The sequence below is a fragment of the Python bivittatus genome, unplaced genomic scaffold (assembly GCF_059951505.1).
Source record: "Python bivittatus isolate LINGU-HERP-01145 unplaced genomic scaffold, Pbiv_v1 ctg000000_np1212, whole genome shotgun sequence".
NCBI lineage: Eukaryota > Metazoa > Chordata > Lepidosauria > Squamata > Pythonidae > Python > Python bivittatus.
In genome coordinates, this window is record NW_028277028.1 from 4803818 (window position 1) to 4820588 (window position 16771).

The window sequence follows — 16771 nt, forward strand, 5'->3', positions numbered from 1 at the left end:
CAAGGTTTCCATGATTGGTTTAAGCAGCAATTCTACTTCTGAGATTCACTTTCGCTCTTTGATTGGAGAATTTGGAGATAGTTGGTGGAGTGCAGTGATTGGCTGCTGCTCTTTTCCTCCCCCTCTTGATTGGGCAAGGCCGATGCTTCCTACGTGGCCGATTCTGAGTGTTGACGGTATTCTCCAGAGCGGAGGGCTGGGGGAGGGAACGTCCTAAAGAAGCCGCAGCTGTTAAACCTCATGGGGTTACGGAAGGTAAAAATGCCCTCGACGTAACGTTTAACAATTCTTTCATATCTGGACGGAACCGAATAAGGAATGTTCATATATATGTGTGTATAGAAATTCTAGTTCAACATAGGAAAGAGGAGCCAAGCTCAACCAGACTTGATCTGGACGCACAACAGAACGAGTTGGGAAATTCCCAGCGTGATAAAATGAATGGTACACTTCGGACAAGGAAGGGTTGTATTTGAATGCAGCATCGATTGTTTCCTGCAATTAAAACATTGTTAACTGAGGAAGAAGTGGAGAGATCTAGAAGCTTTTTGAACAGATGTTTTAGTTTTATTTGCTTTTTTGTTTTATTTGCAAGTTCGTATGGGGAAGCATTCAAAACCCAGACCCTTCAGTTGCTGCCTGAAGTGGTTCAACCCAGTGTTACGACGCTCTGACGCTCTTCCAGATGCCGAGTCTAACGTTTTCTTTTTAGAGATGACTGTGGTTTGAGTGTCTACCTGCGCAGGACCGGAAAACCTCACGGGGATTAAAAGCAACCTTGCTGCCTACGGTTTGAATTATAGTAACAGTGATATGGCCTCTATGCCTGGAGGTGCAATTCCGTTCTCATGGTTGAAAACTTTCTAGACGCCGTATCTTTGATGAATAAACGTGAGAGAATCGTGCCGCCCTCAAAAAAGGATCAAGAAATGACAAGAGCCCAATAACTTGGCAACGTGAAATATACAGTCGTTTGCAAAAAAAGTTACGTGCTAGAGTGGATAGATTAGTCCAGAAATAATTTGAGAATGGAATACAAGATCGATTATGTACCATCAAGTCATTGTCGACTCCTAGAGAACCACATTACTTTATATTCTTGTGTATTTAAAGGACCTTTTATTTCATTCCAAAGATGATGGTTTTTCTCACTGGGAATTTAGCCTCCCCCTCCAATTTGAAAGAAAATTCTGTCCATGTAAATTACATATGTGCAGCAGTTTTTCTCTGATACTAATTTATGATCACGGAAGTTGCAACCGAAGAGAGAAGGGCTTAAGAGGCCAGAGATGCAGAGCTCTGCTTGAATCCTAATTACTGAGGCTATTTAACTGTAGGTGTGTCAGACACGAGGTGTTCAACATTTGATATTGAAGTCTGGCAAAAATATTTAAAAAGTACGTAAGATACATTATTGTGTGGTTAAACGATTAACCCTGTAGCGGCGGATACTCATGGTGGCTAGAATACATCCGCTCCTGCCAACGGGAAGGAAAAACCATCCTTGCGTTCAAAACAGCTGAATGCCGGGATGCAGTCTCTTGGTGGCCTGGTGCAATTTGCACTGCGCGCGCTCAATTCGGTCAGCGGTACTCAAAATCGCATGTGTGCCTAGCAGAAGTCGGCGTTTGCGAGGGGAGACGCGGCTTTATTCATGAACGGAGTCTCCGAGCGGCGGTTCGGAGTAATCGCAGGCGCCAGGGGGAAGCCCAAGGGGCGAGAGGCGGCGAGCGGGCGGGGTCACCGTCATGCGGCACAGGACGGAGCCTCTCACTTTTCTCTGCAGGACGCTGGTAGCGGAAGGGAGCGTCGAGTCGAAGGCTCTGCAGAGAGGGCGCGTGCGAAAGATCATGACAGAAGCAGCCAAAAAGCTGGCCGCCTGTGCTGCGGTAGACAATCACGTGCAGGTAGGGACGTATTTTGACAAGGAAGTGCGTTTCTTCGCTGCTGGTTTTGGAACCTGGGTCTTTATCAGACGTGTTTAGGCGTTATGAAACGTGTAGTCTGACGTTTGTGGACGGCTGCCCTTCGTTTTCGCCAGACGAGGTGTGATGTGTGTAGATTTTATGTGGGTCGAAACGGCCGCTGTTCTGAAGTTGGTTGAACGATTTCTGAACAGATGAAGGGCGGAGGACTTGTCTGACTCAAAATGCAAAGCGCTACGATTCGCAGCCATACCTCCACCGTTGGAATTGGATTTGCTGGGAGTTGTAGTTTATACTCATTTGGAGGACTTTGCCCGATACTATGAGTTCGATCAGTGTCCCTCAACCTTGTCAGCTTGGAGATGTGTGGACTTCAACTCCCAGAATTCTCCAGCCAGCATAGCTGGAGAAGTCCACACATCTTCAAGCTGACAAGGTTGAGGGACACTGAGTTGGATGGTCCCATTTTTCTAAAAAATTACTTATTGATCTGTCTGGAGTTTTAATTTGGGTTACCTTGCTTGCAAATTAAATATTTTACTGTATTCTTAGTTCAGTCTGTGCATACTTACTGAGAAGTAAATTCCCTGATCAGACTTTCACATCTTGGTTTTTCAGATGCCATGCGGTATTTTTAATGCATAAAATGTGATTATGAAAAGCAGTTGTTTGAAAATGCATATCATATACCCAGTCAAGCTACTACATATATTAGGTCAACTAGTAGCCAATTATATTATTTAACTGTACAGATTGAAATTATTTCTTTTACTTTATAGAAATTGGAGTTTAATGTTTTCTTTTGTTTTTTTTGATATCCTGAATGTTCACAGAAGAAGAATTAGGTTTTTATACTGAGCCATGCTTGTTTTACTTGTCTATATGAGACATCTTTCCACCTCCTTTAGAAGCCAGGATTATCACTGCTTGAAAGAAGGAAGTACCACAAAATATTTAGTAATCATGCATTACAATTTCTGTGTTGATCTACCAAAGGAAAATGTTTATGCTCCTTTATAGACTAATCATGTCCTTGGAATTGGAAGTGGATCTACAATTGTTCATGCTGTACATAAATTGGGTATGTATTACTATTACTCATTTCCCCCCCAAAAGTATTTATTGTTCTAGTGAAACAGTTGGACAACCTGCTTTTGAAGGAATTCTGGTTCTGCCTTTCCTGGTAGATGAGCCCAGGGCAGGTAAACCTTCCTGTGCAGAGCTTATGTATTATTTATTAAATTTATTTCTATCTTGTCTTTCATTTAGGAGCTCAAGGCAATGTACCTAGTGCTCCCTCCTCCTGCTTTCTGCACAGCAACAACCTTGTGAAGCTGTTGTGCTGAGATTGAGTGACCCAAAGTTACTTAAGCGAACTTCTGTGGTGGAGGGTGGATGCGTCCAACCCCTTCCTTAACCACTGCACTGCACTGGCTGTCTAAATCATACTTAAAGTATTTAGATCTGTCATACATGAGTACATATGAGAAGTGAACATATGCTGTCCTCAACTGCTGTTACTCCTTGGATTTTTATTGGATTATTACTATATATCATAGATTTTGCTCTAGTAGTGAGCATAAGCCAAATTGGATTCTCGAAAAATTTCAGTTTAAAAATCCTTTTAAGTTATATCAACTAATTCTTACACATGATGCAAACTGAAATGAAAAATTCTGGGCTTCTCTTGCCATTAATTCTTTATAATTGGTCTGTATACAAAAATAAGCCCCCAACTTGTTATAGATTTCAGAGTGATTGTTAACTACTGTATAATTGTATAGTATTGTACTTTAAACTTTTACATTTGGGTAAACCTTGAGAAAGTATAATGTAATGGTTGTCACTGCACTGACATGCAGGACTGTTGGAGAGTTTTTCATTTCAAAAATTTTAACTAGCGTCAATTGAATGATTATTATGACACAGTCGTTTCTTGAGTAATTCAAAATAGTCTGTTGGAAAGCCTTTGGACCTATTATTGGCTAATACAGGATAAGGCCCTGTTTCTACAAAATCAGTCACAGGTGACATTTGCTCTTTTGTACCATGCTAGGCAGTGGGGATGATCAAAAGCTGTGTGAACGTTTGAGAAGAACAGTGAAATGTAACCTAACTTCCCCTTGAATGTGGCTCTGTCCAATATGGGAGAAGCTGCTAAGAAGGTTCAGGCATAGCTATCACACTATTCCCTTTCCGGGTAAGAACATTATACAGAGCACAAAAAGGTAGTAAGAAATATTAGGTCAAATAAATTAAAAGCCCAAAAGGAGGTGAAGGGAAGAAAGTGTATCTGAAATTAGTTTATACCAACACAATTCACTATACCTTTACATATTTTCTATCCTTTCAAACCATCCTTGTTTCTACCACATCCATATATCACTTCATACATTGCTTTTTCTTCTTTAAACTTCTCACCTCTCTTTCAGGATCTCATCAGCTCCATCCACTTTCTTGGTCTTGATTCTCATCCATTCTTTCTATAATGACCAAATCACTTTAATTTGCTTTTTTTATACAAGTCACTCACTTTTGTATCTCCATTCATTCAATACCCATTCATTCTTGATCCTATTGCTTGTGGAGTCCTTGGGGTTCTCTGAGCTTGGCTGTTTTCTTGCAAATGTTTCATGACCCAGCTAGGTAACATCTTCAGTGCTAGAATGGAATGGGGTTTGCTCTCTGTTTATATATAGTAGCTTGCCCTGTCAGTGTTGGTGGGGGTGTGGGTTTTTTTTCCCCCTTGGTAGTTCCTTAATTAGGGTATTGTTTATTGCTTGATTGTATGTCTGGTGGTAATCTTGGTGTTAATCTCTGCTTATCTGGGTGATGATTGCTGGTGAGGAGATGTTCTGGTCTTTTGTTTTCCTTTCTATTGTCTCCAGCAATCATTGGATGTATATGGCTGCCCATATACATCCAATAAATCCAATAAACATCACAAAAATGCAACTCTGGCCAGCATACATCAATGAAAACAGAATTACAGTAAAGCAAAAATCAACAGCCAGATCTTCAAAGCCTTCCTGAAAGCTAACAGCGTTCATCCCATTACAGGTAGTCCTCAACTTATGTCCATTCGTTCAGCAACCATTCAAAGTTACAGAGGTGAAAAAATAAACGTATAATCGGTCCTCTAATTTCCAGCCATTGCAGCATCCCCACAGTCATATGATTGCCACCTGGGTGCTCGGGTGCCCAGCTTGTGATTACAATGTTGCAAGGAGCCATGGCCACATGATTGCCATTTGCGACCCTCCCTGCCTGTTTCCTGCAAGCAAAGTCAATGGGGAAGCTGGTAGGGAAGGTCTCAAATCGCTCCGGTAAGTTGCTTCCGCTTGCAGCACCCCCCCCCCCCTCTGCCTGTGTGCAGCCTGCACTGGCCCTCCCAGGCCCTCCCCCAGCCTCCCGTGAGATTTGTCTAAAAGATCCCTTTGGGGGGATAGATAAAAAGGAAACAAGTCCTTAAGGAGTCAAAGGAGAAATGTCACCTGAAGCAGGAAAAGGAGGCTAGGCCTGAGCCCACAGAAAACCCCCAATTCTATCAACAGCTACCAGACATGGTGGCTTCTATCCCTCTAGCTAGTGCCTGCAGCTTAGTTGAGAAGGGCATGGTTAAGTGGGGATGAGTGTGTGTGTGTGTGTGTGAGAGAGAGAGAGAGAGCGAGAGAGCAAATGAACATTGAAACCAGTACGGTAAAGTCTTGCTGGTACTTTAAATTCACTGGGTCTTCGTGTATTCCAAAGAATTTGATGTTGTTTCAGTGTTCGGTTGAAAGTGATTTGTGTGTGCTTCTCATTATTCCTGACTGTTGACAAGGGCTGTGAGTCTCGTCTGTCCTAGCTGCAGCTATCTAGGAAACCCAGGTAGAAAGCAAGAGGAGCTTACAAGATCTGCCTGCCTTTACAGGCTGAGAGTACATGAGTAAATGACTATAAGCCACATGTAACAACAACTCCTGGGGGGGAGATCTTCCCTGATATCGAGGTCACTGCCAAGAAAACATGTCTCCTTGGACATGATGTCCTGAAACAGACTGTCCCTCGATCTCAGGGAATCTTTTCTGAATACTTCAATACAGTATAAGACAATTCTTTTTTAGAATTAATTCTAGGGAGGCACTTTAAAAAAGAATATATTTAATAATTTTTACAGAATGGGTGTTGGACAGCTGTGTATTTTCTTTGCTTCTTGTTGCCTCATAATGATACAAGTAATTAGCATTTTCACCAGAGATTGAGACATAGGAATTGTTTTTGCTGAATAGAAAGTAAACTACAAAGCATCAGTATTGTGATTTGTTTAGTTAATGTTGCCCTCTTTTGCAAGTCTGGTGACAAGCATTTTTTAAATGGAGACATTTGAGCAGAGGTCTGTCAATATGGATTGTTCTTATTGATTTACATCTATAGTAAATCCAGTAATTTTTCTCCTACAGCTGAGAGAGTGAAAAAAGAGAATCTCAACATAGTTTGCATACCTACATCTTTCCAGGTAAATTCTTCTTTTTAAAAATTTATGACCATTACTGGGTGAATTGCAGTTCTCATCTTGGAATCTACAGTTCAGATTTCTAAATTCCATTTAATTCATGGGGACTGATTTCTGAGCAGACCTAAGTCTCTTCTAGCCATCCCATCCACCGTCTTTCTTTGTCTAGCTCTCTCTGTGTCACTTACACACTCATATAGTACATTCCCTTTCTCCTTAACCTTAATGAGTCTGCAATGGGGCAGGAAGGAAAATCTAGAACTGAAGAAAGGGGGAAATCCCATAGTTGGAGGTCCCGTAGTCAAACCTAACAGAGTATTACAAGAGGTTGTTGGGCTCTTGAATCAGCATTTGCCACTTCTGTCTCCCAGTCTCAAAGCTCAGGTAGATCACACATGGATGAGTCTGTGTGTGGACGAGTCTTTGAGGCTCAGGACTTAAAGCTTAGGAGAAGTCAGTGACAAGAACAAACCATAAGTTGCCTGTAACGTATCTGCCCCAGCCATCTGTTTCTTCATGGAAAATGGTGCATCTGTGTACACATGCACATACATATACAGTTTTTATTGGCTTTGATTTTATAATGTGAGTGAATCACTTTATTTGCCAAAGACTATGACAAGATACATACAAATAAAACAGTTTTAAAATAGGAATAACAATAAAATAATACTTCCAATCAAATTATTGAAATATTTTTATAAATACAGATAGTCCACGGGTTAAGACAACCCAGGTTACAGACAACCCATAATTAAGAATGGAGCCTATTGTAGCAAAATTCAAGTTAAAAACACAATGATTCGAGTTAAATACACAATGGTTCGAGTTCCTCACACAATACTACTTATACGGTATTATACAATAATACCATTCTGGCTTACATATGAATTCGACTTAAGGACAGACCTTGGGAACAGAACTCGTTCTTAAACTGGGGACTACCTGTACTGAGAAATAATCTTACCTTTTAATTTCTCTATAGGCACGTCAGTTGATTCTGCAGAATGGGTTAACCTTAAGTGACTTAGACAGACATCCTGAGGTAAGATGATTGAATTGTTCTTAAATTCTTTGTCCCACCGTACAGTTCTCAGTTAATGCTTTTTGGTGATTTTAGTATGGATCTAATCATCAACGGGAAAGAAAATAATAGAATATTTAAAATCTTGACTCTGTGTCCAAACAAAACTAAGTCGAAGGCGACTTGTTTCCTCCCCCCCAAAAAAATCACTGCACCAGCATTCACAACTTTGTACATAAATATCTTTCTAGGAATACATTATCACCATTGGCAGTAATCCAACCACAATTCATCCAAAGCCTTTCATAAACGGATAATGCCAAATATTCAGAATATAATTTAATAACACATTGAGATATTTAAACCTTAATTTTCTTCCAGAGAATCTGGTTCACCATAATATTCATATCCAGCCAATAAGGAACTGCCAATAAATAGAATTGATAATTAGTATTGTGCATGCACATTCTCTCTCTATATATTAGCCTTGATACATTGTTCATTTTCATCACATTTATTCTACCTCACAAATTTAGGGATATTTTTGTCTATCTCTTAATGTCTCCTTTGATCTAGTTAATACAGTTTTAAATATTTATCTCCACTAAATGGATACTTTCATAGAGATTGTAATTCCCAGGTATTTGGTAGATTCTGAACAATAGACAAATCCTAAATCTTTACTAACAGAAACTTCACTTCCAATAGATGACTTGATATAAGAATGTAGTAGAAACAAGGATGGTTTGCAAGGATAGAAAGTTATAGTGAATGTCGTTGGCGTAAACTAAATTTAGGTGGTTTTTTAAAAAACTCTAATGTTTGCTTTATTTTGTATATTACTACTTACTCTTTTTCTGTGCTTTGGCAATGTTACTTACTCCAAAAGGGAATAGCATGATGGTATATCTGTGTCTATGTTGATGGCTTAGAGCACTCAGAGGACAGTCTTTCCCCAGTATGTCAATATGTGTAGTGGGGTGGTCATCTTAAATTCCCAGAATTGCTCTTTGGTCATGTTGGCTGGATATTCTAGGAGTTGTAGTCACAGGATATCTGAAGGACAATAGAATGGATAAGGCTACATTAAGATAATCATTGGAAGCCTTTCCATGGATGTCAGCTCTTTCCGACTAGAGATGTGAATCCTCACAGGGTATTAACGTAGTGATGGTGGTCTCTTTTGTAGAAAACTTCCCAGGGAGGCTCCCTGGAACCTACTTGTTTCATTTTAGAACCAGATAAAGAAGTCTTCCTACCTACCTGCCCTTTAAATATCAACTTTGTTAATCTAGCTAATTTATCATATTGTTGCCTGTCATAATACTTCCACTGCTTTTACCATTCCTCTTAGATGTTACTGTTGCCTGGTTCTCGATAGATGTAGCTACCACCCCAGAAACACTTTCTACTAGGCCTGGGCAGGTCATTCAGCAAGATTATGCTGGCTGCTCTGTGGTTCTATTTTTATTTGTTTTAATATTATGCATTGTGTATTTTGTGTGTGTGTGTGTGTGTGTGTTTTTATCGTAAGCCACCTAGAGTCACGTAAAAGTGAGATGGGTGGCTATATAAATCAAACGAACGAATGAACAAATGAATGAATGAATGAATAAGAAAGACACAAGAACCTCTTGTGCCCAGAAGACTGTTAAAGCAGCCACTTGACTTTTCACCTTTGACAAGCAGATCCACAGGGCTGCCTTACTGAAAGATCTGCATAGGCCTACTTTCCTCACACTAGAAGTGTTTTGTGTATGTATTATAAATTGTTCTTTTTTATGTAGTTGAATGTTGCTATTGATGGGGCTGATGAAGTTGACTCAGACCTTAGTCTTATCAAAGGAGGAGGGTAAGAAATAATTTCTAATTCTGCGTTCATAGATAAAGTACAAAATGGATAAGTAGATATTATCAACTAGATAAAATATCTGAGGTGATCTCCAGTAGTATATACAGGTTTTGATCTGAAAGATATAATTCGTAGGTTTGTAAGTTAAATGTCTCATTATTAAATTGCTGAAAGTAAATTGTAATTGTTGCTGTGGTTAAAAGATAATCTATTTTCTGTTGAATTCTTGTAACAAGGAATTAAAAAGAGTACCTGGAATATGGATTTTCCTTCTAACAATATTTGCTTGAATATATACATAAATGCATTGAAGCTCTGGGGAATATACAGAAGAATATACAATTAGAATGATGAAGTGGGAAGATGTTGCTGTTGGGGCCTCATTGTAAAGGCTAAATGTTCTACTGCTGGCTCTTTCTGCATTGTTGAAAGAATTAGCAAGATGACCCAAGGAAACTGTCTTACCTCAAGATACACCTCTGGTCTATGTGGCCAAATCTTTTCTGAAATAAGGCGTACATCAAAACCCAACAGATTCCAGTGTGTGTTGATATTGTGTGTATAGAATCCTTTCCTGCAGATTTAGAAACAAGAGAAATAGTTGGAAAATGCAACCTAGTTTTGCCCCTTCAAATAAAACTTTTGAAAATTCCTCTATTTTTGCTCTGTTTATGAAAATAAAGTTCTAAAATGACATCTGTAAAATAGCAAGAGTATGAATAATTTTTTTGAGCTGCTAGGAAATGGAAACTAGCATTGAATATTATTTTGCTTTAAAAATGAGAGAGAATTTACAGAAATATTTGTGTGGATTTTTTTTACAAAAATAACTGTACCCCAAGCAGTTTTCAATGTCCATCCTTAAAAACAGCTTTAGGAATTAGTGTAAGCTTAAGAAAAGTGTCACATCTTGTAGCTTCAGAGATACTGTCTGCCAGCCTGTGCATAGTTCAGTAACTTTTACTGCCTTCGTTGGAATTCAAGTGCTCTGTCAGGGCAGAAGTGCAGAAACATGTTCAGTAAATATTACCTTTTCTGTTGCTGGGGTCAACTATTTGGATGGCGTGTGTGTACTGACCCTGTTATATGTGTAACCTATCATTATTTTGTTTTGGAGATGATGAATGATCTCATTTTTGTTTTTTTGTGAAGACTTGAGTACAGTGATGAATTAATATGATTTGTGGGTAAAGGAAAATAAAATATGCTTGGATTTAAATTTGGCATTCAACCTGCGGATTTCTTTGTGTAAGTAAGCTTGCAAGTTGTTCTCTTTTCCTTCAGGGGTTGCTTGACACAGGAGAAGATAGTGGCTGGTTGTGCAAAAAGCTTCATAGTTATTGCAGATTACAGGTAAAATGATCTACCACTCCTTGTTGCTGTTTCCCTTTTCAGGAGCTGAAGAAAGGGCTATATTTATTCATAGTGGGTTTTCACCTGAATTTGTATCAGAATGATATATCCAGTCCAGTTTTACTTGTTCTCAGAGATGTTACATTATGTCATGTCCCCATGTGTGAGGTGTTACATGACCTCCGTGTAACATTCTCTGTTTTTACACAGTGTATATCCTGTGTGGTGTTTTTACTTTCTATAAACCACCAGGAGGGAATACATGGCCGGTTTCGTTCTCTGCTGGGCCAGGTCAGATTTGTCTGGCTACGTACATCTGATGCATCCCCGTATAGGATGAAGCCAGTCACATTCTGCTTCCTGGTGGTCTCTATAAAGTAAAAACACCTGAGCTTGTATGCAGCTTCACAAATATGTAGACTATATGCCTCATTCATTATGTATTATGTAATAGTACCAATATTAAGCAGTACGTATTTATTATGTATGTAAAATGTTCTCACACTGATGTATTGTTGCCTTGCTTACTCTGCTGCGTCTCCCCTAACACTCTGTTGTATAATGAATGGCTCATCCTCTCAAAACAGCTCAGATGTTTGTTAGATCATCAGCACTGTCCTGTGTAGTCACGCACACAAATCTGAAATCCTGTATCATCTGGTGAGCAGTTGCGTGGTGTTGTTTAAAGGCAAAGTCTTCTGGCTTTCAGGAGTAGAGTCAGGATGTCCTGGCAAGTTGAAGCTTGTTTACAGCTTCCTGATGTTATTGCTATCATCTTCAAAAGAATAACATTTGCTGTGATATTAATGCACATCTTGTTTTAACCCATGTTCTTGTAGAAAAAAGTCTAAAAACCTTGGAGAACAATGGAAGAAGGGGATTCCTATTGAAGTCATCCCAATGGCCTATGTCCCAATCACCAGGCTTCTGACCAACAGGTTTGGAGGTGTTACAGAGCTGAGGATGGCTGTCAATAAAGCTGTACGTATAAATTAAGAAGGTTGATAATTTGGATGATGTTGGTGTATGGAAACAATTACTGTTTCTTCTTGCCTTTTTAGGGTGGGTGGGCAGGTAAACTTTTGCTATTAATAAATTATTAGCACAATTCAAAGAGCTGAGACCAAGCTATATTTTCTCATCTCCTTTCCATTTGCAGGGAGGGATATATTGGCATCTTGACAATTTTGCAAATGGAGACAGAGAACCTGTAGTGTTCCTAATGACATGCACAGGAGCACCACTGCTGTTGAACAGCAAATCTTCTTGAGAGATCAGAAGTCTATCACAGCCTCCCCAAGTTCAAGCCAAATGCTTATTTACAATGGAATTTTAGCTTGAGAATAATTTTAACCAGCCTTTGCCAGCTCTGTGCCCTCCAGATATTTTATTTTATTTTTGAAATTTTTAACCTGTCCAATGGCCAAAGCTCTCTGGAAAGGTTACAGTAAAACACACTAAAATACAATTTGAATAAAAACATATATAATAAGCATTTTTTAAAATACAAAATAAAAACACCATGTGAATAGGCAGCAGCATAGCAGTCATTCAAAAACTAAGAATTAAAAGCCAATTAAAAAGCCTGAACAAATAGAAAGATCTTCATCTAGTGCTGAAATTATGCTAATGTGGGTGCCATTTGAGCCTCTCTGGGGAGGGAATTCCATAAGAGGGGTGCCACCACAGAAAAATCTCTCTGCCTTGGAAAGATCCACCTCGCCTCCTTTGGTGAGAGGACTTATAGGAGGGCCTCATTAGATGATCTTAAAGTCTTGGTAGGTACATATGGGAGACTGTGCTCCTTCAGGAGATTTCAGGTCCATAATTTCAAGTCAATTTGATTTAGAATTATGAGGATTGAGACCCAACAAATCTGGAGGCCACAGGTTTGAGAAAAACTGGTTTTAAATTTTAATTTTTAACTTTCCAGAGTAGTAATTCCATTAGTTGGTAGAAGTTGGAGCTGAGAACTTTTGGGATTTTGAGGATTAACTACCTTACCATGCATAAGCTTTTGAACTGCAGCCTGTGGCAATAAATAGTTTAGAATGGCCGAGATAATTTAGCATCATTGTTTGATAAGCAAAGAGGATAGGTATTCTTGATCTGTATGTTTGCTTTTTGTTCTGTTGTTTTTTGGCAAAGAGTTACAGAAAACTAACAAACCTGGGTATGACTTTTTTCCCCTGCAGGTTAGTTTTAGATAAATTAATGTTCACATGCAAGTCTCTGTGTATCTAATATGATTTATGGCTTAAAATAAAAGGTCTTGCACACAATATGTTTACTTTTGCTTTTTAGGGTCCTGTGGTGACAGACAATGGGAATTTTTTATTGGACTGGAAATTTGATAAAGTCCATAACTGGAATGAAGTGAATATGGCAATCAAGATGATACCAGGTAGTCTTCATATACTATTTGGTTTTAATAGTGCAAAGGATTAATTTGTAGGTCTTTGAATTATTACTGTCAGAAGCAAGTCAGGTATATTGTCTTTCTAAGGACACATGTGTTCAGTGTCTTAAGATTGGAGCAAAATTGAGACTTTCAAAGATTAAATTTATCCTTTTGATTTAGTTCTATAAAGTCTGTAGCAAAATAAGAGATAAAAATGTGAATTCTTCAAATTATAACCAAAGGCTGGAGGAGAGTTAATGATGGATTTGAGAACATTGGTGCATTCAGCAGGTGGCAGTATTGTTTCACCAAAGAAAGCCATGTCAGAGCAATGCAAAATTCAGTGTTTTCCCTCATTTTCTCATTTTACTTATGTCTGGAGTCTTAATTGGTACTGGGCGTAGTTTCTGACTTTTTACAATATGAGCTAGATAATTATCTGTAAAATAATCCCTTATTTTATGCGTGGGTGCTCTGAGTATTATGGGTGGTAAGGGAACGTGCTTGTTGATAGAAGCGCTCAGTCTAGTCTCTGGATCAGTATTTCTCAACCTCGGCAGCTTGGACTTCAACTCATGGCTGGGGAATTCTGGGAGTTGCAGTCCATGCCTCTTCAAGCTGCCGAGGTTGAGAAACCCTGCTCTGAATAGCGCCATGGCATAAAAGCTCAGCCTGCTTCTTCTGTATAACCAGCATGGAGCGATTTTCAAATGGGCATCAGAAAGCTTCCCTTGTGCCTTGTCTGGCTTTAGTCGTTCATATTCTGAGGCAGCAGCTCTTCTCATTTCTTTTGCTTCTCTTTTCCTATGAGAAAACTAGTGAGATACATGCGGGGAAAAAAGGATGATAGCAAATGTCAGCTTTGCCAGGAAAAAGGATGCTTTTGCTTCTAAATGATCCCAAGATGAACTATGTTGAAACAGAGAGAGGGAGAGAAAATGTATCAGTATGTCTCTTGACTCCTCTTCCCCTTCTTACCCAAGGCCATAGAAAAGAGGGGCCCCTGGCGCAGTGCTTCTCAACCTCAGCAACTTGAAGACATGTGGACTTCAACTCCTAGAATTCCCCAGCTTGCTGGCTGGGGAATTCTGGGAGTTGAAGTCCACACACAGTTGTTGAGGTTGAGAAATACTGCCCTGATATATGTAGTGTTTTAATACAGGGCTTTTGTTTTTGAAGCTTTCAATATACTTCATCTCAGTTGAATTTGTATTGTTGTAAGGGGTGGTGAATATTTTTTAAGGTGCAATACTTTAGTAATAATTAAAAGTAATTGAGCTTTTCTGGTCTAGGAGTGGTGGAAACAGGTCTCTTCATCAATATGGCAGAGCGAGTTTACTTTGGCATGGAAGATGGCTCTGTCAGTGTGCATGAGAAGCCAGTCCACTGATTTCTCTCAGCTCCTCAGATCCACTCTGCTGTCTTACAGTTCTGTCGAATTATCATTCTGATGCCAGCCTGGCAACTTGCCTTAAAGCATTCAGTCTGGATCTCAGTGAATGGAATAAACGGTCCAGGGAATGTCATCTTAAAATCTATTTTTTTTCATGTAATTTTTTTAAAGAGGTCATAATTTTGAATGTTTCAAACTTTTTACTTTTTATATAAATAATTTACCAAAAAAGTTACTTTGTGCAGTACAATATTTGAATACTTTGACTGCAGTGCAGTGTGAGGGGAAGAAAGTAAATGACATGTGCAATGTGCTTAAATCCAAAAAGCAAGAAGTATTTATGTAAAAGGGCTGTATCCTGCTAGAAACCTTTTTTGTTCTATATTTTATGCCTTTAAAATGATTTTTTTAAATCACAACTTTTAATTAGAGAATGTCTTGTTATATTCTTTACAATCCAACTAATGTTTCAGCAATTGACTTTTGTAACCTGAATTGAATGTTAAGTTCTGCTTAGAACTGATTAATCATATTTTGCATCTCCTTAGTTATTCACATGTTGCCATGATAATTAATGTGTGAAAAACAGACTATGTGCCTGGACTGGCAAATTGTTTTAAGTCCTAGCCAGTGTCATTGACACCAGTAAATAGTGGCTTGAATTTATCTATGATATCAACACTGTGTGGGTGAGCCACATTTTTAAATGTTTCTGGAATAGCATGGAAAAAGTCTTGCCACAAAGTTTGCCAGGCCATGAATAATGTATGGATTAGTCAAAATTTTGATGTGTAAGTTCAGTACTCCGTTATTTGTTCCTAGTAGCAAAAGATTCTAGTCTATTTTAACAGTCATTTATGGACATAATTTGGAGTTCAGTTCTTACTAAGAATTGTTAATCCTTGTATGGTGATATTAAACAAGATGCTGTAACTAAATGCAGGCAAAAAATGGATCTTCTTGGATGAACTAAATGTAGCAAGAATAAGGCACTTAATTGTGTCATATTTCATTTCTAAATGCTTTGCATGGTCAGAAATATGACTCTGTACTTCATCTGTTGCAGCACTTAAATAAAGTGCTGCAGTGCCAACCATGTGTTTGTATCTTTGAATGCCTTCCTGGTTGATTTTATAAAAACTGCCTTGCAGGATAAGTCAAGTGGATTTCCTTTCTCCATCCTCCGGCTTTAACGACAGCCAGCTTGATATTGTTAGAAAACCACAAATAGGACATAGAAGTGATAGGTCATCCTTAGTTGTTCTTTATTCCTTTAATGCATCCAATGCAAAAAGTCATTCTCCTGTCTTTTTAGTGTATTTTAATCCTACAATTGTTTTTCATTTAATTATTTTAATAAAACAGATAAAAGATAAAATAGCTGAAATAATAAAAAGAGTTTGGGCCTATAATTCCCAAGTAAGTGGGCAGAATCCTCAGGACTGCTAATCTGACCACTTCTTTATTAGATCCATGCCCTTCCCAGGAGGTGATGTATAGCTAGGTCTAGCTGTAGTGTCAGCTTCTTTAAGGGAGGGGACGATCCTCCCTTAAAGAAGCTTATGACCGGTTACAGCATCCCATGGTCACGTGATCACCATTTGAAACCTCCCCTGCTGGTTTCCCACAAGCAAGTCAATGAGGAAGCTGGCAGGGAGGGGTCGCAAGTCGTTCGGGTGTCTCCCCCATCCACCCTGGCCTTTCTTCGTATGGACACACTGCACCCTCCTTCCCCTCTTCGCTTGCTCCACACACCCACCAGGTTTTGGGTAATAAAGGAAAACGTTTGGGAAGCACTGCTCTAAAGGAACAGAAAAAGTCATGCTTACGTTTCATCTCTACCCTGGTCCGTAAAACATGTGGACTTCAACTCCTAGAATTCCCCCAGCCAGTATGCTGGCTGGGGAATTCTGGGAGTTGAAGTCCATACATCTTAAAGTCACCAAGGTTGAGAAACACTGCTCTTGGTATTGGAGTGTATCACTGTAGAGAGGAGTTCGGTCGCTTTGCTGATAGTAATAATCGCCAGCGTCCTCAGCTTTGATTCTGCTAATGGTTAAGGTGAAATCTGTCCCGTACCTGCTACTACTAAAATAATCTGAAACTCCTGTGGCAAGATTATGCCCTTCATATGTGAGGAGTTTGGGAATTGGTTGGGTTTCTGCAGATACCAGTTAATATCATTGTCTATGTCAGTGTTCGCCTTGCAGTTAATTGCCACTGTATCTCCAATGGATACAGAGAACAATCCTAGAGATTGAATCAGCTGGCCTTGCCCAGTGGTGTCTAGATGAAGGGTGGCAGGAGAAACAAGATGGGTCACCATGT

The 16771-nt window shown here is 39.2% G+C and overlaps 1 protein-coding gene across 3 annotated transcripts; it reads left to right on the forward strand.

Moving 5' to 3' along the window:
- Positions 1–132: 132 nt before the first annotated feature.
- RPIA (ribose 5-phosphate isomerase A) lies at positions 133–15541 on the forward strand. Of its 3 annotated transcripts, none has more exons than XM_007427183.4 (10): positions 133–255; positions 1787–1907; positions 2946–3006; positions 6368–6423; positions 7406–7465; positions 9232–9296; positions 10581–10649; positions 11489–11630; positions 12954–13053; positions 14343–15541. In XM_007427183.4, exons 2-10 carry the CDS (start codon positions 1851–1853, stop codon positions 14438–14440), a joined length of 708 nt encoding a protein of 235 aa, XP_007427245.1. In that variant the 5' UTR covers positions 133–255; positions 1787–1850; the 3' UTR covers positions 14441–15541. The 3 variants fall into 3 exon arrangements, with proteins under 3 accessions (XP_007427245.1, XP_007427246.1, XP_025021786.1); XM_007427184.4 differs by lacking the exon at positions 133–255 and adding an exon at positions 290–1397; XM_025166018.2 differs by lacking the exon at positions 133–255 and having other exon boundaries at positions 1715–1907.
- Positions 15542–16771: the final 1230 nt, after the last annotated feature.

Bases quoted from the DNA above. Each gene is read 5' to 3' on its own strand.
- RPIA (XM_025166018.2), top strand. From the start codon at position 1,749: ATGCGGCACAGGACGGAGCCTCTCACTTTTCTCTGCAGGACGCTGGTA. The intron at 6,424-7,405 runs GTAAATTCTTCT...ATTTCTCTATAG, and splicing joins GCATACCTACATCTTTCCAG to GCACGTCAGTTGATTCTGCA. The intron at 13,054-14,342 runs GTAGTCTTCATA...TTTCTGGTCTAG, and splicing joins GGCAATCAAGATGATACCAG to GAGTGGTGGAAACAGGTCTC.